General features: G+C 37.5%; 1 protein-coding gene across 1 annotated transcript in view; it reads right to left on the reverse strand.

Moving 5' to 3' along the window:
* TMEM161B (transmembrane protein 161B) overlaps positions 1 to 16,555 on the reverse strand; it is a 69,064-nt gene extending 52,509 nt beyond the window's left edge. The window contains exon 1 of the mRNA XM_082651349.1: positions 16,436 to 16,555. Coding sequence (XP_082507475.1) covers positions 16,436 to 16,438 — 3 coding nt within the window. The 5' untranslated portion in view covers positions 16,439 to 16,555. The remainder of the gene's footprint in view (positions 1 to 16,435) is intronic.
* Positions 16,556 to 20,788: the final 4,233 nt, after the last annotated feature.

The raw sequence follows: 20,788 nt of genomic DNA on the forward strand, positions 1-20,788 counted from the left end.
CCGCAACGGGAGAGGCCACAACAGTGAGAGGCCCGCGTACCGCAACAACAACAACAACAAAAAGATAATGCTTAAGTAAATTTAAGCATAAACAAACATAAATTTCATAAGAAAAAACTATTAAACTGGGTAGATATGCGCTGAAACGATAAAGTCCATCATGGCTGAACTCTCAAACACACAACCATATGGGTCATTGACCCAAGTGGCCTTAATGGTTTTATTAGGGCCTCAAAACAATAACTTGACCAAAGAGATGGTTTCTGTCTGGATTCATTGCCCCTAGGCCCCAATTCTCTTGATAACCAGAACTGGGGAAAGTCAATTATGAAACAGCTCATAAGCACCCAAGAAGGGTGAAACACTGGGGCAACTTAGGTTTCAACCTTTCCACATCTATTAACCTGAGGCCATGAAGAGCAAGAAAAAGTTATTTGCCTTTAGTCTACAGAAGAATGATCATTTCAATTTTTGTTAGTAATCGTTTCTGGGTAGGTTAAAAAAATTCTTACCAAGGAAAATTAAACAATTCTCCAAGAAATAAAATATATCAAACAGCAGTATTTTACCTTGCTTGACAATAAAACTCCCCAAACTTAAAAACAAACATCTTGCAATTTATTTTTTAAGATTTTTTTTTTGATGTGGACCATTTTTAAAGTCTTTATTGAATTTGTTACAATATTGCTTCTGTTTTATGTTTTGGTTTTTTGGCCGCAAGACATGTGGGATCTTAGCTCTCCGACCAGGGATCAAACACAGAAGTCCCAGCAATTTTAAAATTAAAACTTGGAACAATATTATGTCAACCTCGGCGGAGTTGACATTTTGTTTTGTTTCATTAAACTAGCTCTGCTGTTGACAACAGACTGAAACAAAGTATACATTGTTTAGCATCAGAAGGCAAATCAGCATACATACTTGGGACTCACACCACCCAAAGGGTTTTAATTATCACCCCCCTTGAATAAGTAAGAAGGGAAAAAAAAGAAAGAGGCTGTTACCCAATGATGTTGCTATTTTCGGTTTCTTAACTTTTTACATATTTTAGTGATAGCTAGACATGTTGAAACAGACTTCTTAGAGATGCTCAAATGATTTATACTGTAAAGAAGGGGCGAACTTTGTTATTTCAATCTAGATTCACATAAAACTTAGAATTCACACACTGAGCAGTTAAGCAAACCATCTCTGTACAATTTACAAATGAAGAAGTCAGGGTCCAAATAGCGAAGACCACAGAACTACTCAGTCACAGACTTATCCAGAACCCAGACCCCTAATTTCCAACCGAATGCACTAAGTCATTTCAGTGCATTCAATGAACATTTATCAAGTAACACACTTCAGGCACTGAACCACCTGCACACAATAGGGAGAAACAGCACAGTCCCTGACATCAATGAGCAACCAGTCCACTAACAGAGTAAATGGACCCTTACAATACAAAGTTATGAGACAACAGGTAGAGGATTCTATGAGAACACAGCAAGAGAGAAGAGAGAGAGAGAGTACTGAGGGCAAAAAGCTGTGAAAGGGGATTGTGGAAAGTAAAGCATGAGTCAAGACTCGGTGGAATCAGCTTGATGAACCATCAGTGATATCTGCTTCCCATAGGATGACAGTAGTCCAAAACCAGATACTAAAGCGCAAAACTTACAGGTTTAGAATTTAGCCTGGAAACAATAAGGAAACCCATGAAAAGTAATATAACCAGATCAGTATTTAAGAAAAGTTGCTCTAGATACCATGTAAAGACTGGATGAGGGATAACCCAGCAGCACTAAGACAACTGCCCAGGTATGAAAGGAGGAACTGCACTAAAGGTAGTAGCAGTACTGCAGGAAGGAGACGTGCAGCCTCTCTTACGTTGGTGATAAGAACTATATAGAATCACTATATATTATAGTGACAAATGAGTTAGGGTCTTGGCCAAACAATGTTAAAAAATCTATAAATTCAAATTATGTCACTACAGAAATTATTTATTTATATCTATAAATGAGAAAAGCAAACAAAAATTTAATTAACAAATATAGGCTGTCTGCCTAACATACATCCAATATCTTACTGGCTATTATTAGAAACTTGGCAAAGGACTTCTGTGTTTCACTGACTATTATAACCCAAATACTCAGAGCAATGACATTTAGAATAATTCAACGTACATAGTAGGGTTGAAAGAATGAATGACACTACTACAAAACAATCTGTCTTAACAGAACTTAAAATCCAAGATTATCATATTAGGTAACAACAAATATTATTAAGACAATGTTGGAGCACAAAACTGCATAGTACTATGAACAACAGTTACAAAAATTCAAAAAATTGAATACAAAAGTTTCATGGAGTGGATGAGTAAACTGAAATCAAGGAAGGGACTTCCAGGCTAAATGACAAATGTGAACAGAGTAACCATGGGACAGCAAAAAGCTTAACTCAACCAAAGCAGACTTTAATATATGACAAAGAATTGTGAGAAATCAGATGAAGACAGAATTTCAGATTGTTAAGAGTCTTAAAAACCAAGAGGAGGCATCGAGCTGAGGTGTCTATAAAGATCACCTTGGAAGGCTTTTTAAACAGTCAGGGGTAGGAGAATAAAATAATACAAGTAACATATAAGGAAAATTAGACACAGCAATATATTGAGCAATTAAAGAGAAAACCTAAGACTAAGGTAGAAACAGTTGAAACTAGGAAGGAAAGAACAAAACTAAAACTTGGTCAGTAGAAAACCAATCAGACTTTTGAGTGTGACTGCCCACGAAGGAAAACAACTATAGAATAAAACAGGAATGTCTCAAAGGTTATTTCAGATGTTTTAGTTTCAGTGACTGGCAGAATCCTAAAGCCACTGACAGAAAAGTTGTAGGCTGAAGGGAACTCAAGGAAGTGGACTAACAACCCTACCACAGGCCTCCCACCTTGGCTGTATCCTCAGCCATTCAGAACACACACAGAACATGTTTCTCTGGTGCAACCAATTCTACATCAGACAGACTGGCAATAATCAGATTTGTAAGAGTTCTAACAACTAATATACAGTGAAACATAAGCTATCAAGTGAATCAGATGCTCAAGTTCACTAAGTGCTCCACTCCATTACTGTCTTAATGATACACTGGAAGTCAAATTATAAACAGGCTGCTTGGTACGTAGTGATTCAGAGCAAAAGGCATCATTGAGGGATATTTCATTCATGTAGCAATGAAGTCTGAAGAAATACACAAAACAGCCCTCTAGAGTATAAAATACTCCAATGCTAAATAGTTCTGGATAAGTATGTCCAATTCTGGCTATTTAAACTGCTTTTCTAGACTTTCAAACGACAAAACTACTTTCCAATCCTATTTCTTCAGGCGAAAACCTATCTAAAATTTTCTCTATCTTTTGACATGCAAATACCATTGATTTGGCTACAATCTAGTCTACCTTAGGTCTTGCAAACAATCCACATCTAAGATCAAGGTGAGAGGACAACTTATTTCTTCCATCACGTGTTGATTTTATCAAACTCTTAAAATGTTAACCACCCCTCATGCCACCTACAAATAACATGTGATAAGTGGTATGGTAGAGGTCAGTGCCCAGTGTCATGGGAGCATTCCAAGAAAGGGAGTGATTAAATCTACATTAGAGAACTGGGAAAGACTTGTTCACAGAGGTGACATCTAAACCAATGTCACAAGGTTAAAGTAGTATCCCAATGTCAGACAGGAAAAGAATACAAGTTTAGACAGATACACCTATTTGTACCAAGAATGTAAATGGCATGAGCTGAAATAATGAGCAGTTCCACACAGCTAGATTTTGGTATGGGTTGCCCAAAATGGACTCTTCTGCAGGTACTCAGAAATAAGTCAAGGATCCTAAGCCTGGAAGTAACTAAACCAAACATATTTTGGAAGGATAACTCTGCCACTACAGTGGAAAAATCAAGTGGAGGGAGGGTAAAAGTAATTGGAAGCAAAGAGCTAGATTAGATATCTGCTGAAATAGTCCAACCAACACCATAAAAGCCTAAACTAAAACAGCTTCAAAAACAAGAGCAAAATTAAGAACATTTTTTTAGAGGAAAAAAAAGGAATTAGGCATGAGGTTAATAATTATCTCTGCAAGAAAAGTATCAATAGGTAAAGATTAAACTTAAGTGATTATGTAAAGATAAAATGAGAATAATGGCCATAATTATTCCTTGGAAAAATTAAGCAGTAAGAGGAAAATATGACAGTTACTAGAAAGGTTCACATATAAAAATATACATTTGTAAGGGGGAAAGTATACATACTTAAGGCAAAAGGGAAGGAACCAATATAAGGGGGCTGCTAAATATTCTAAAAAGGAGTTAACTGTGGGTATTGCTTATGAATCAGAAAGAGATGAGACTGAAGGCCTAAGTTGAAAGTAAAACTTTATGAGACCTTGTTCTACTGAACAGAAGCACAAAAGGTATAGAGACGTATTAAAGTGAAAAACTGAGGTCTTCAAAGGTTACATAACTTGGCTGGGGTGGGATAAGGAAAAACTAGGTCAAGACTTTTGATGTCCTGCTTTCCACTGGACATAGTCATTTTGGAAAACTCATTACATATCATTTCAAAGTCCTCAGATCATTCCCTAAAAACCATGATGGGGTGGGGAGTTGATCTGTAAACCAAAAGAGGGGAGGGGCAGCAAGTCGTGAGAATTTTGACATAAAAGTTAACGGAAGAATTGAATGAATAATTGCCAAGCAACTACAAGTCTGCATGACTCAGTAACTCAGGTACAACATCAGAGAAATGAAAGATGTGGAGTTAAAGGTTAAATCTGCAGGATAATTAAGTAGCTGGTCAAGAGAGCCAAAGAAATGACCAAAGTGGACAAAGTTTGAGAGATCTTGAAAAATAACCGCATCCAGGTCAAGATCTTGGCAATGTGACTGAGAGGATGTCCAGAAACTTAAGAAAGGTCTGATGAACTTATACATGTAGATGACTGACAAACCCAAGCTGCATTTTTAAAAACAATTACTTCCAGTAAGTTCTTTAATAGAATTGAGGGCTATCTAAATTTCACCCAGAAGAGAAATTCTTCCACATAATGCCAAAGCAGATAAAAGCATACAACAATCATGAATAGGCAGGGAGAATTCCTCCCCGAAGACCATCCCTAGAATCCCAGGGTTCATTATACAGGCTATCAATGGCCTTTATCTGGTTTTATATCATAGCTCCAGCCCTTACAGACACAGTAAACAGACCTGAAAATAAGGAGGCCTTTGCTAAACAAATGAAATGAAAATAAAAGGTTTTGGTAGGAAAGCAGTTAACGAATATGAATAAAGTCACCTATTGATATTTAACAGACATATTGATTGAATCATATGAAATCAGATATTTGTTTTGACCTACAAAACAGCAATTTCATATGGTTCAAATTGTTACTACAAACAGAATTATATACACATAATATATAGAAGGTAAATTGACAGAAAGGGAATTGGAAAACACAATCACCAACAACTATGATTTGAACTCAAACGACATGGGTTTTCAAATTTAAATGTTTACAGAATTAGTCTGGTTTGCCAACATCGATGTTTTGCACCACAAAATTTAATTTCTTTAGAGTAAAAAGTACAAGCAGAAATTTTTATTGTTTCCGAATTCAGAATAAGAAATTTAATGTACTTTAAAACTAAGGTCCAAAACCACAAACCTTCAATAAAATGCCTTGGTTCACCCTAAATATCTTAATTAGACCTACAACATAGTAGAATGCATGAATTTGACATAACTATATTCAGTAATAGCAGTCCAGATCTTCTGCTGAAGATGATGATAGAAAGCCGTTTTTCAGAATTTGATTAACCTCTGAAAAAAACTTTAGATATTTTTCTTATGATATAAATTGATAAGGCAAAGTGGGAGACCAACAAGAAATAGAGTGCAAAGGGGCTTCCCTGGTGGCACAGTGGTTGAGAGTCCGCCTGCCGATGCAGGGGACACGGGTTCGTGCCCCAGTCCGGGAAGATCCCACATGCCGCAGAGCAGCTAGGCCCGTGAGCCATGGCCGCTGAGCCTGCGCGTCCGGAGCCTGTGCTCCGCAACAGGAGAGGCCACAACAGTGAGAGGCCCACATACCGGGGGGGGGGGGAAAGAAATAGAGTGCAAGGATCAAGATGCTTTTTCCCAAGAATACGGGACACTCTAATTAAATATAATTCATAAACCATTTTATTAATTTCAACATCATATGTGTTGAAATTAATAGTTGTTTATTTTATTTTTTTATAAATTTATTTATTTTGGCCTGCATTGGGTCTTCATTGCTGCAAGCAGCTTTCTCTAGAGCGGGGGCTACTCTTCTCTGCAGCATGCAGGCTTTTCATTGTGGTGGCTTCTCTTGTTGCGGAGCACGGGCTCTAGGCGCGCCGGCTTCAGTACTTGTGGCACGTGGGCTCAGTAGTTGTGGCTTACGAGCTCTAGAGCGTAGGCTCAGTAGTTGTGGCTCGCGGGCTTAGTTGCTCCGCGGCACGTGGGATCTTCCCAGACCAGGGTTCGAATCTGTGTCCCCTGCATTGGCAGGCAGATTCTTAGCCACTGTGCCACCAGGGAAGTCCCTAGTTGTTTATTGTAAAAGATAACTTTCCAGTTACAGTAGGTTGAATAAATTATGCAATATCTCATGTGAAGCAATACCATACAGTCATTAAAATGATGAAAACTTAAATATTTTTAAAGATGTTAACAAGCTACTTTATCTCTAAGCAAAACAGGCATAAATGTTTTATTATAATACTGATAAGTAAAATACAAAAGGTTTAATGTAAGACATCCCTAAATTCTGCCACTCTTCCTTAACTGTAAGAGTATTTTCTGACAATATAAAAAATGTCCCTACATATCTATACTCAAAAAAGCTATTAGTCAAAACTAATAAATTTATATTTGACATTTACAAATCATCTTGCTTGTTCTAACCAATTCCTCCTCATTCCTCAACATTCATTTCCTCTATAAAACCTTCCTGGCTACTAAAAAATATATGCATAACTCCAAAACAGACTTTATCATGCTGAGCTGTAATTTAAGGGTCTCTCCCCCACTAGAACTGTACTTAACTCATTTCTTAGCCCCAACCCCATTCCCAGGAAAGTGCCTTGCAAGACAGGCTTTCGTTACAAGTCGAATATTTACTTTTTAGATGAAATAAAAGGATAAAACATAAATTTGCCCACTGTTCTTCACTATATTCAGTTTCCTATACATGCCAAACACTGAACTTTATTCACAATAAAGAAGAAAATAATTCACTTTAAGACTGAAAGACAATATATCATGCACTCTGCATACCTCAGAGTTAAGAGCTGTAGCTATTTTAGGGGTGGGATAGAGAGGGTGGGAGGGAGGGAGAAGCAAGAGGAAAGAGATATGGGGATATATGTATATGTATAGCTGAATCACTTTGTTATAAAGCAGAAACTAACACACCATTGTAAAGCAATTATACTCCAATAAAGATGTTAAAAAAAAAAAACCGCAAAGAGTTGTAGCTATTTTTACAAGATAATCCTCTCAATTTAATGCAGTAAATATTGCAAATACTTTCAAACTTTGGTAAGTGTGTTAATAAAGCTTTATTAAACAATTCAAAATAAAAATTTCAGCTTACCTCTAAATTTTAAGCCAAATACAAAAGCCAAGAAAACTTAATGTGCACCCCTAATATTAACTGTTAGAAAAATTCATTCAGTGTTAATATTTTAATATGTTGGATAATCAAACACTAGAATCGAGGTAGTTCTGTCACTAACTAGCATTAGTACAGCAATCAGAGAAGCCCTCTCTAGGACTCATTCCTTATCTACAAAATGACAGGAGTTGGCAAATGATCTCCAAAATCTTAAAAAAGCCTACTGATGATGACTGTAATACTTTAATTAAATAAACAACAGATTGTTGGCATTCACATATTTACCATTTCTTAAGCCACCATCAAAGCCTGTGATATGTGGTTATTGCTAATGGGAATGAATAATTATCACTTCCTCATAAGAATTAAATGAGCTAATATTTATAGGAGACCTACATAGAAATCAGAGCTCCAAGTTAATGTAAAGGAGTACACCTAGCCCACTGCCCAGCATTCTTACCTCAAATAGTGGTTTGCAGGAATTTCTCTTAGATTTGTGAACGCCAGAGGTTCTACAGTCCTTTTTTTTTTTTTTTTAAACTTAGCTACTTGGCCAATTCTCTTATTAAATGATTCATTTTCTTTATGATTTGAAAAAATTTTTAGTGACTATCAAGAGAAAGAACTATGATGACCATAACTACTTCTGACAGTAATGATTGAGAAACTACTGAAGTCAAGAATAAGTACTCAATAAATGTTAGCTGAAATCAAATTAAAAAATAGTTTTAAAGAACTAATGTCTCAGTTAAAGTTACTATTTACACTACAATGAATTTTACCGAAGCTTTCTTATCTGTCCCTCCTGACTGGAATATATATTTCGTTGGCAATTCTAATTGCAGTTATCCAGATTCTTTTCAAATTCATTTTTGGCTTAAAATTGGACTAGGAAGGGCTTCCCTGGTGGAGCAGTGGTTGAGAGTTCGCCTGCCGATGTGGGGGACACGGGTTCGTGCCCCAGTCCGGGAAGATCCCACATGCCGCGGAGCGGCTGGGTCCGTGAGCCATGGCTGCTGGGCCTGCGCGTCCGGGGCCTGTGCTCCGCAACGGGAGAGGCTGCAGCGGTGAGAGGCCCGCGTACCGCAAAAAAAAAAAAAAAAAGAAAAAGAAAGAAAAATGGCCATAGCCTTAGCAGTGCCTTATCTGTGACATTAACTGATGGCAGTCTACTATCATATATTTATAATATGGAGCTTGTTGAAGTTCCTACTTCCTAAGTAATTTCTACTGCTGGAGAAAAGTCTCCCTTTCTCTAACCAATGTCCCTTAGTATTTCCATCTCATCTCTTCTTCACAATCCAAACCTCTCTACTTCCAAAAATTTATTGCAAAGATTCATCATTATCATCTAGCACTTCTATTTTTTTCCCTAAAGGATCTTTATAATAAATATCTAGCTAGATAGATAGATAATTAGTTCATGGTCTGTCAGAAGTTACATGGGGAGATAACTTTTACAAATTCTTCTAGCAGGAAAAACCTTTACTAGAGTGCTGAATGTCTGGGAGGGAAGGCAAAATACTCTACAAGACCACATTCTTCTTTGCAACTCAGGGAGGGAACAAAGTTCTAGTTGCAAGCAATAGGTAATCCAAGTGAAAAGAAAAGAAGCAAGCCAATCCTGAGAGCCCTCAGGAAAAGAAATGGGCTGTGAGACAGGCTTGGAACAAATGTGACACACTACATGCTTAAGCTGATAAGAAATTCCAATTCACCACAGGTCCTCATCCCCAGTTCTCTAATTGCTCCACACTTCATCAGTGTTACTAGTTCAACCCCAGGCCTAAGGGAAATTAATGCTTTGGCGTGAAGGAGTGCCAGTTAAGGTAAAAGGAATATGACAGAATCCTTATTGTGACTTACTGCAGCAGTGTCAGATGTATTTAGCATCTGAGTTAGAAATGCCAATCATTAGCGCTACACATGACAGTAATAATTAATTTCTCTAATACCATGAGATGTGATACTACGTAGTAACTAAGTTGGGAAGGATTTTCTAGAAATATAATCACTAATTATAATATTACTTCTATAGGAAAATGTTTTTGAAATTCAATCCTTTCATAAGTTAAAACTTATCAAAGATAAACAATAAGATTGGCACAACAGTACAGTGGCCAAACAGCCTGATTTAGAAGTCAAATTCCACCACCAATAGATGTGATTTTGGATGAACTACTCTAATGTCGCTGTGCCTCCATTTCTACATCTGTAAAACAGAGGTTAAAAAAAAAAGGAGGTAAAATACGGAGATTAAAAAAAAAAATAGTAGGAAGTTAAAAAAAAACCCAAGACTGAATAACTTTATAAGTATTTAGTTAAGTTAATATAAGTAGAGTAGATAAATATTAACTTTAAATAAATGCAGCTATTATTGCTATTGAGGAAAAGTAACACTCAATTTCTTATCTACCTGACATATTTCCACTTACGCTTAAAGACCTAGTCATTTGTGAAATCCTTCTTAAACTCCATACAAATTGAATATTCCCTCCTTTGTTCCCTCAATGTACATTTAACTAAAAGTACATCAATAATATTCACAAAATCACACATCCAGAATCACAGAACCTTGAAACAAACTATGGAGGTCATCTAGTTCTGGTTCAAGCAGACTTTCAATATCATATATTTATTGTATTCTTCCCAAAGTCATTTTTAAAGATACGCATGTTTGAGCAGTTGGTTTTTGTAACATCTTACAATTTTTAAAAAATAAATAAAACACTATAGTCAGATATTAAAATCCTGAGCTTCAACATCAAAGTATCAAAGGTGAAATTATTTCAGGTTTTCCTAAATCTTTGTTTATGGTCAAAACACAAAAGATATTTAATTTACTTTAACAAAAGAATTACTAAGTCTGTTTAATGTAAGTAAAGATACAATGTAAAATCAGAATACTTTGAGTGAATAAGTTATATTCTCCCAAGATCTGTAATAACTTAAAAGACTAAAAATATGTGTCATAAAAAATGTAATCTATTCAGTAAAATATAGTATCATCTACTAATATACGATTTTAAAACACACATTTCTATTATTTTTCTGTTCACTGCATGGAAAGATGATAATACATGGCTTTATTGAAAGATTCCCACTATAGTTAAAGAAACTATGAGCTTTGTGCCTGACACTATAACACTTTTTTAGGGTGCAGTTCATAAACACATATTCAAAGATACCAGGTATACAGGCTGAATATATATATGAACTCAAATCTATTTCAATGTCACCTCCTCATTGTGGCTTTTCCTGAATGCCCTATCTAAAATAACCACCCCAATCATTTCCTTAACTCTGTTCTACCTTTCCTTATTGTATTTACCAAGACTAAAAAATATTATGTCTCATTTGATTATTGTCAGACTCTCTCAATAAAACATAAGGTCCATAAAGACAGGAATGTCTCTGTTTTATAAACAGTTATATTTCTGTTGCCGAGAACAGTACATGACATACAGATACTGCTTAACAGACAATGAATGAATGATTGAACAAATACTTTTGAAGTAAGAGCATGATTTTTAAGTGTTTGGTGAAACAAAAGACATAATCATTTCAGTTAAAAACAAGAGAATGTTCATCTCACCAGGACCTTAAAAAAAATTTTTTTTTCTGTAACTCAAGGGTAGGTGGTACAGAAAGAGTAGGAGGGCAGTGTACAAAACGGGTTTATTTCTTCAAAGTTCCTTTGGGGCAAGTTGGTGTTCATTCTTGACTTAGTAACATGGGAAAACCATGGCACAATAGTAAGAAAATAATAAATTCTCTCTTAAAAAATGAACACTTTAGAATATGTTCTCATTTTCTAAAATCAACTGTATTTGCTTTAAGCTTCTATCCCAGAGCAAACAAACGAATTAATTATCTAAAAAGTGGACAGAGCCCAAAGTATAAACCAGTCTTAAGAATCAACCTTGGGGCTTCCCTGGTGGCACAGTGGTTGAGAGTCCGCCTGCTGATGCAGAGGACGCGGGTTCGTGCCCTGGTCCGGGAAGATCCCATATGCCACGGAGCGGCTGGGCACGTGAACCAAGGCCGCTGAGCCTGCGCGTCCGGAGCCTGTGTTCCGCAACAGGAGAGGCCGCAACAGTGAGAGGCCCGCGTACCGCAAAAAAAAAAAAAAAAAAAAAACAGAATCAACCTTGAATCAACCAAATGCTAACCAAGAGAACAGTCTCTATGATTATTTGAACTAAGCCTCTTTTGGAAAGAATTAGTAAAGAAGAGGAAGAAAAGTCAGAGAACTGAGAAGAGGCCCAAATCTCTGCCACTAAGTGGCAAACTAATGAAACCTGACCAGAATCCATCCTTCAAACTGTACATTCTGGGCCATAAAACATTTAACTAATTAAAAGGATTGAAAACATACATTGTCTGCCCTCAGATCACAATGGGATTAAACTAGAAATCAGTAACAGAAAATAATTGGAATATCCCAAAATACATGGAGACTAAATAACACAGGGGTCAGAGAGGAAATCTCAAGAGAAATTAAAAACATTAATTTCTATGAACTAAATGAAAATGAAAACACAACTAATCAAATTTTATGGGATACAGCAAAAGCAGTGATTAGAGGGAAATTTACAGCATTGAATGCATATATTAGAAGAGATCTTAAATCAATCACCTAAGGCTCCACCTTACAAAACAAGAAAAAGAGCAAACTAAATCCAAAGTAAGCAAAAGCAAAGAAATAATGTGAATTATTTTTAATGAAACTGAAAAGAGGAAACCAACAGAGAAAAAATCAATAAAACCAAAAGCTGGTTCTTTGAAAAGATCAATAAAATCAATAAGCCTCTAGACAAGCCAAGTAAGAAAAAAAGAGAGGACACAAATTACTAATATCAGAAATGACAGAGGAGATATCACTACAGATCCATGGACATTAAAAGGATAATAAAGAAGCACTATGAACAAGTTTATGCCCATAGATTTTATAACCTGGATGAAATTAACCAATTTCTGAAAAATACAATTTGCCAAAACTGACACAAGAAATAGACAATCTGAATAGGCCTATATCTACTAAAGAAATTGAGCCAATAATTAATAACCTTCCAAAACAAAAAGCACCAGGCCCAGTAGGGTGGACTGGTGAATTCTACCAAACATTTAAGGAAGAAATTATACCAAGTCTCTACAATCTCTTTCAGAGGACAGAAGCAGAGGGAATACTTCCTAACTCATTCTATGAGGACAGTATTACCCTACTACCAAAACCAGGCAAAGGCATTACAAGAAAAACAAAAACTACAGACCAGTATCTGGCATGAACATAGATGCAAAAAGCCTAAACAAAATACCAGCAAATCAAATTCAACAGTGTATAAGAATTATACACCACAACAAACTGGAATTTATTCCAGGTATTTGAGGCTAGTTCAACACTCAAAAATCAATTAAAGTAATCCACCACATCAACAAACCACACATCTGATTATCACTCAGCACAAAAACTTCAATATCTCTATCAAAGTTTCTAATGTCTGCATTAGAGTTCCTTCAAAGTGCTTTAAGGACCACGAGTTTCAGACTTAACTGTAAAACTCATTAAAAATTAAATTCTCAGACTCCACCCCCCAATAATGGAGACCAGATAAGCATTTTTATCAATCATCACAGGTGAATCCTATGTGAACTTAAGTTGAGAACTAGTGTCCTAATACACTTTTCAAAACTCAGTTGAAGTCACCTATTACATGACTCCCCCCCATTAGAATTAATTTATTTTCTCTGTACTATTCTTTGAACACATTACATGTATTTCTCTTGTAACTTATACCACATTATCTCTTCCCAACAGCCCTCCCCAGTCCCCAAAAAGAAAACTTTCTCATTAACTCTGATTAAGGCAGAGGTTCACAACCTTTTTTTCACAACTAACACACCACAGCACAATCCCACAGTAAAAGTTACTAGAGGATGTTACATAGATAAAATAAGCCATGCGATTCCTACAATTCCAGGACTTAGCTCTAATCTACTTTTCTCCCACAAATCAGCCTAAATGGTGTAAAGATCTATTTGATTAAAGTTGGTCTATAGCTTTCAAAAAGGTAATAGTTTTATTCCTTTAGTAAATTTTCTATGGACTATCCATTCTCACAACATGAAAGCAAAAAAATTAAGAGTGAATACTCAGTATTCTTGGTCTGGATCATGAGTTTATATCGACTAAAACAAAAATAAAATCAAGGTATAAAATAAAAAAGACTTTGCTTTCCATTCCATAATTGTATTTAAAACAGTAGTAAATTACTTGATCAAACATATTGACAAAGATTCCAAGTATTACCAACCTGATATATTAAAAAATGAAAAGGTGAATGATTTAAAAAAAAAGAAAATCAAACTTGAGAATGGGGGGACAGGACAGTGGAAATGAGACTAAATTTTACTTAATCAGAAACTTTCTGAAAATTCTGAAAAAAAGTCCTGGGTGAAGTCACAAAATCATAAATATTAGAGTTAAAAGGTGTTTTAATTCCTATCAAGTTCCACTTCTCTTATCTAGAAGGAAATTGGAATTCTTATCTATGTTGAGTGATTTTGCCCAATTCATATAATAATGGGCAGAATCTGGGTTTTCTGACTTCTGTGCCCTTTTCATTATATTAGGACCAAGCAGTGCACAAGACCTCAATTCAACTAAGCTGAATCCTAAACAAATTCAACCCTTGTTCACTTCATACAATAGCTAAACCCTTTCCTTTGAAGGATTCCAGGCAATGACCACACTTGCATATACAGACATTATCAATTTCATAGTTGGGGAAGGTAAAGCTGCAAGCTTAGTAATTAACTCAGAACTATAAGCAATAACAAAATGGAGAGTAAACTATCTGGCTCCTGGTGACATTCTCCAGGTGACATTCTCTTAAGTGGCATTTTGATAAACATCATGAGTTTACCTTAGCTTAAAACAAAACTACCTTTTTTTGAGCTGGCGGGGGAGAGGGGTTCTACTTCTATTACTACAGAATACTGACAAGTTCACATTCAGCTTCTTTGTGACAATTTAAAGTTTTTAATTACACCCTATCTTCAACTTTTCAGACCAAGATATCAAATACTAAGCTGAAATTTAAGAACTGGAAATTTGGGTTATAGTCCAGACTGTGCCAAACTATCACTACTTTAAGTAAATCACTGCCTATTTCTAGACGTCAGATCCTTCCCTCTATTAAATTGGGGTTGGGGGGAGGGGGGAAGGTGGTTACGGTAGTTATTATCTTTGGTGCCTTCCAGTTCTACTGTTCCTTATCTTTGTCTAATTTCATTGATACAAAAGGAGGAAAAAAAAACTGTTAATGATTACAAATTGTACCATTCACTGAGGTTTAAAGAAACAAACACACACACACACACACACCGGTGCCCGAAAGAGTCAGAGGTTAGCTGGTAGAGAGCACCAGGAACCACATTATTTTGAAATTCTTTTGTTTCACAGTCAGTTAAGTTTCTATAAATCATTCAAACGTGAATCACCATACACAGCAGCTGAACAATGTCAACATTTGATCCTGAAAAAATATGGCAAACTCCAAATTCCAAGACAGAATGTCTTCAGATGAGGATTTGAAATCTTTTATATAGTCAAGTAACTGACAATTTTGAACATTACCAAATCCCTGTGATATTGGGAAACAGCAAAGGTTAAGAAATCCTCCCATTGCCACCCTTCTGTGATCTGGAAATGGCTTACTGCAAAGAACCAACAGTCCCCATAGGACTTAGGTGAGCAAGACTCAGGAATTACCCACCCACCTTGTTTACCTATAACAAGGGCAGACATAGCACCTGCAAATTCCCATTCTTTGCTTCAAAACTGACTAGTTGAACTGCTTGTCCCCATAGAGCAACCGGAACAAAATATTACCCAAATTCCAAGATCTCTTCCCCTAGGTTCCTGAACTTTGGCCCACCCTCAGTCTGAAACAGGATATAACCCCCCAACAGTTTTTCCTCAGAACAGGTTTGCGTGGGGGTAAAACTTTCTCTGATTTACAGTCCAATCGTACTACCCTTTCATCTCACTTCCCCACACCCAGTTCTTTCTAGCCTTGTTTCCTCCTGCCCTTTTTAAAAGAGAAGCTCTTTTTCCTAATCTTTGAGACTCTAGCAGATCTTATGGTCAGGGCACTCTCCCCACTCCAATAGTTCCCTCGCCCACACCCTTGCTATTCCTTTCGAATATAGACCCTGCTTATTAAGTCCAGATTTTTTATTTGACACCTTTTCCAACTCCACAAAGGCTGAGTTTGAAAGACAAACTGACTTTGCCGTTTCTTTACTTTGCCCCTTCTCTAAGTGACAGGTGCTAATCCTTTACAAGAAGGGAATGTACTGTGTCCACCTGGAAAGCCTATAGGCATTTATAAGATATGAACTTCTTGGCCACTGCCCTACAGCTGAGAGTAAAGGGAGGAGATCATCAACGAGGCAAGGTCAACTCTGGGACCACCTGGCCCACGGCCATACACAGTAAATGGGCCATGAACATTCTGACTACCTATTCCGTACTCCTGAACAGATCTCGCGGTTGGGCAGGACATATGCTGCTTCCTCTAGGGCCCCGGCGCCCCGAGGCAGGTGGTAGGTCCTGTCCTACCGCTCACCCCATTGCTCCCGCCCGCTCCATCCTCAGCTGGGCACCCGACCGGCTCCCTTCACAGGACTGACCTCCCGGCCCCTTCCTCCCGACTGTTGTTATTCCAGCCCTCACAGGAAGACTCACCATGGCGCCAAGGACAGGTCGTGGACCAGACGCCCAGGAGTCGCCCGGGCCGTCCAGAACCTACCCTCACCACTCTACAGCCGGGATCCACTCGACACCGCGAGAGAGAAGATCTTCCGGCTCTGCCGGAAGTTCAGCCTGAGCGGGACAGGAAGTCCCTCCCCTCTGCTGAACGCCGGCGACCCCACGCCACGCAGAGGTGAGGCTACGCAAGACGTCCTTCATTGCCACTTCCGTGAGCGCTAGGTTAGAGGCTGGGGGAGGTGCTGACCTTGAGAGCGCACGCGGGAGGCGCAGGCGCAGCACAGGTAGGTAGGTGGGCGGGAGGCGCGCCGCTGTTGCGCCTGTGAGGATCCAGAGGTGGGTTGGGTGGTGTTGGCAAGAGCGCACCCTCTCTCTACAAGGTGATAGAGATAAAGGTTGGTGAATGAGGTGGGAGCCGACTCAAGATCCAGCGGATTTCTTGCGGGAGAAAACCACAGTTAAGCCCCGCTCTTGCTGAGACAACACTGAAATTGCCTCAGCTCAGCCACACCCTTTCTCTTTTTACCTTCTCGTTTTTCTAGCTGCCTTTTCTTGGAGACTTTCCTTACAGACCTGTCCCTCTGTCGTCTCTGCTCCCTGCTTTAGTGGCTCTTCCAGCTCTATCCTTCCTCAGGGCAGTGGAATTTGTTCGTGAGAAGTTTCTTCATTACAGGTACCAGCTAAAGCCAGAAGGACATCTACCAAGAGCAGAGAAACCGGCAAGAGAATTCTGCCTATTTAATACATTCCAGTATGGAGGGTTTCCATTTAGATTAAAAAGTATATGTCATCAGATGGAAAAAAGTCAAACTCCCGTATACCTTCTAATGTTGTGCTGTTTTTGTTTTTTTTTTCCAAAAGACAACTCCCATATACCCTCAAAATGTTGTGTTGTTTTCTGTACCTATAAACTCTCTATTTGGTTATGCATAGTACTAATGGCAGGCTTGAAGTGCATTATACAGAGTACCTTTAACCCAGAAATTCATCTCACAATTTAGGGATCCGTGCTTAAGTCTCAACTGTATCTGCAATTTCATCTGTGGGATCTCTTTTTGCCATAGGGTCTAGTTTTGTCGTAAAGCTGGAATTGGAATGGGAGACTAGGAAGCTTCAGAAGAACTTAAGAAAATTGGGTTGGCAGGGGTGGTTAGAGATGTTAAGTTTTACCTTCCTTACCAAAGTACCTGAAGAGCACAGATACCCAAGCTATAAATGGTCGAAAGATCCTGAGAATCAGAGTTCCCAGCCATCTAAAAGAAGCATGCACAGGGCAGTTACTCTATATTAGTTTCCACTTTAAATTTTATTGGGAGATGCATAGTGTGACAGTTAAAAAAGATGTAAGAATCATAAGTACTAACACTGGAAACAGCTGGAGGTGGAGTGGGGCTGGGAAATATTTTGTGAAACAGATCCTGCTGAGGTTGAATCCAGAACTTCGCTGAGGGTTCATTCCACTTCTGCTGTATGGAACAAGGTTGGAAATTGACAAGCCCCAGGGCACTGCAGATGGTAACTGGGAGAGAGGAATTGGAGTCTGTCGGCAGGTGTGTCTGTGGAAAGCAGCTGCGATCCTTGAGGAAGAAAAAGTGGAGAAGGAAAGTGGCTATAAGTCTGTCAGTGACAACACATCCTGCTAAGTCTTACTCTCCTTTCTGACACTGTGGGTCTTACATCTGCCCTAGACCTGGCAGCCTCATTGAGGTTCACAAAGCATCTCCTATGTGGCAGTAAGACTGAAATTATTAGGTTGGAATCCATTCCTGCCAGAGTAAACGAAAGGAAATCACAGTGTTTGTTATCTGCTGATCATTTTAAATAGATCATGGGGTTCTGTGTTCCTTATTTGGTATATGGCAAGTTGATAAATAACTCTTGGTTAATATCCTTTAATGTTTCTGTTACAGTGTGAAAAATCTGTTATAAGTAATTTTTTAAGATTAAAATGCATGCATGTTTTAAAGCTGCAACCTCCCAGTCTTTTTTTTAATCCCACAGAGTAATTATAATGTTGTGTAAGGTTACATGCCTTGAAGTAGAGGAATTTACCTATTTCCATTACTTAAAATAGATGAGAGTCTTAGACAAAGGTACAAAAAAAGGGGAAACTAATGAAAGGGGGGGAGAAGATGTGGATGATGGAGATTAAGAAGAAATTTGGTTGTTTTTGTCAAGGGAGTTAGGAGTCAAATCTTTGATTTAAAAAAATCTTGGTTGCTCACTATTCAGGCTTTGTGATGAGTTGTCCTGAGTGAGAACTGTTCCCTAGTACTTAAGAACACTAACAAATAGTTACCTCGTCCTTCAGGACCTCCACCTATCTGGAACGTTTTCAACCATTAAGACCTATCACTTTCTTGAAGTCTAGCTCCATATTCTTTGCAAAATGTTTTCCAGATTAGCTCCCCTGATAAATTTCCACTGCTTTTTCTTACTTTAGTAAATATAATAACTTACGCTTTCTTGTGCAGTGCCTTTGTAATCCCCCCACCTCTGCGCAATGTATATTGTTTTCCTAATTAGACATAAATGCCTGGGACCTTCTTGTGTTGCCCACCCTCTTCCCCTTGAGAAATACCATTTAAAGGAATGTTGTGGACAAAAATCACTTCAGTTAAACTGCCCTTAAAATAATTTATGGACAAAAATGTTAGCCGTAGGAATACTTATCATCATAAAAAATTAGGAAAAATCTTTAACAATTAGAGATTGGTCAAATTCTATCATATATACTTAGTGGAATATTATCTAGCTATTTTTTAAAAGCCATTAAACTGGCCTTTCTAATGGAAAATGTGACCAGTATGATTGCTTTGACATGAAAAAACTAAGTATAGAACAAAGAGTAAAAAAGGAAGTAACAAAAATATATCAATCATCGTTACTGGAATTACCACTCTAAAACAACCTTTCTGTAAGGGGGTAATTTTTATTTTTATTTTTTTTACTTAGGAGTAGATGAAAGGAGCTTTTTTTCCCCCAAAAAATTTTATGCTTTGTAACATCCACCTATATTACTCTCACCTTTCTAATTTGGGAAAAACATACAAACACACATGTTCTTCAGAAGTATATTGCAACTTTTTGATAGTTCAGTAGCCTCCCTCTGAAACTTTTCTCTATTGTTATTATAGTTATATCTAGGACTGTACTACATATCTGACTGGTGGAAAAACTCCTGCAAATTTTACACAAATTATACAGTGCACATTTTCAAGGATTACTAACGTACATAAATGAGATCTTGATATCATTTGATACCTTTTGGTATCAGGAAGGTCTTTAAACAGCCACCACGGAGAGCAATAAAACCGTTAGAAAAGTTTAAAACCTAAGTTAGCTTTATTCATTCTTTAAGTATTTGAGTATCTACTCTGTCCTAGTCACTGTTCTATAGTTGGGGAAACTGTGATAAATAGAGCAGACATGGTCCCTACTACATTTTAGTGATAACAGACCATAAATAAATAAACAAGAAAAATATAAGTTAGTAATAGTGCTAGGCAGAGAATTAACGTAGATGAATATTTTAGATTAGGTCACTAAGGAAAACTTCTAAAAGAGTGTTTTTATTTAAACTGCTATTTGACAGGAGAATCCAGCTTTGCAGAAATTGGGGAAACCGTTGCTTGCAGAGGGGACAAAAATGCAAAACCCTGAGGCATGAACTATCTTGGAATATTTTGGGAACAAAAAAAAGGCCTGCCTTGTTGGAGCATAGTGACTACAAGAAGAGTAAGTTTGGGGGTAGGAAAGAGCTAAATTATGGTTGCATTGAAAGCCAGGAAAGGGTTTAGATTTTATTCTAAGTGTGGTGGAAAAGCATTTTAACCTGAGGAGTTATAGGCAAGAATATATTTTTAAAATCTACTTTAATGATATTTTTGTAATTGAAATGTTTAGTTGACTCACATGTAACACAATTACTAATATACATGGACATAAATCTATTATATTACAGTAAGTCCCCTACATACAAACCTTCAAGTTGTGAACTTTCAAAGATGCGACCATGCATTCACATGTCCAGTCACATGTTAGTTCACGTGTCTGGCTTACATTGTCATGTGCGTGCATCCTCTATAAGTGGTTGTGCTTTTGTGTACTTTACTGTACAGTACTATATAGCTACCCAGACATCACTGGATTGTTTTTTAAAGAGAAAAAAGGATAGAATTGAACCTAGCAATGAACCAGAACTGTGCCATCAACGTCAGGCATGAGTGAAATTGCAGCTTGCCCTCTGTCTCCTGTTGCCAATGATCCTTTAGCTCTACCATCTCCCACCTCTTCTCCCTCCTCCAGTCAGTAACTCTTCTTGCCTGT

The sequence above is a fragment of the Grampus griseus genome (genome assembly GCF_964374135.1).
Source record: "Grampus griseus genome assembly, chromosome: 3".
Lineage (NCBI taxonomy): Eukaryota > Metazoa > Chordata > Mammalia > Artiodactyla > Delphinidae > Grampus > Grampus griseus.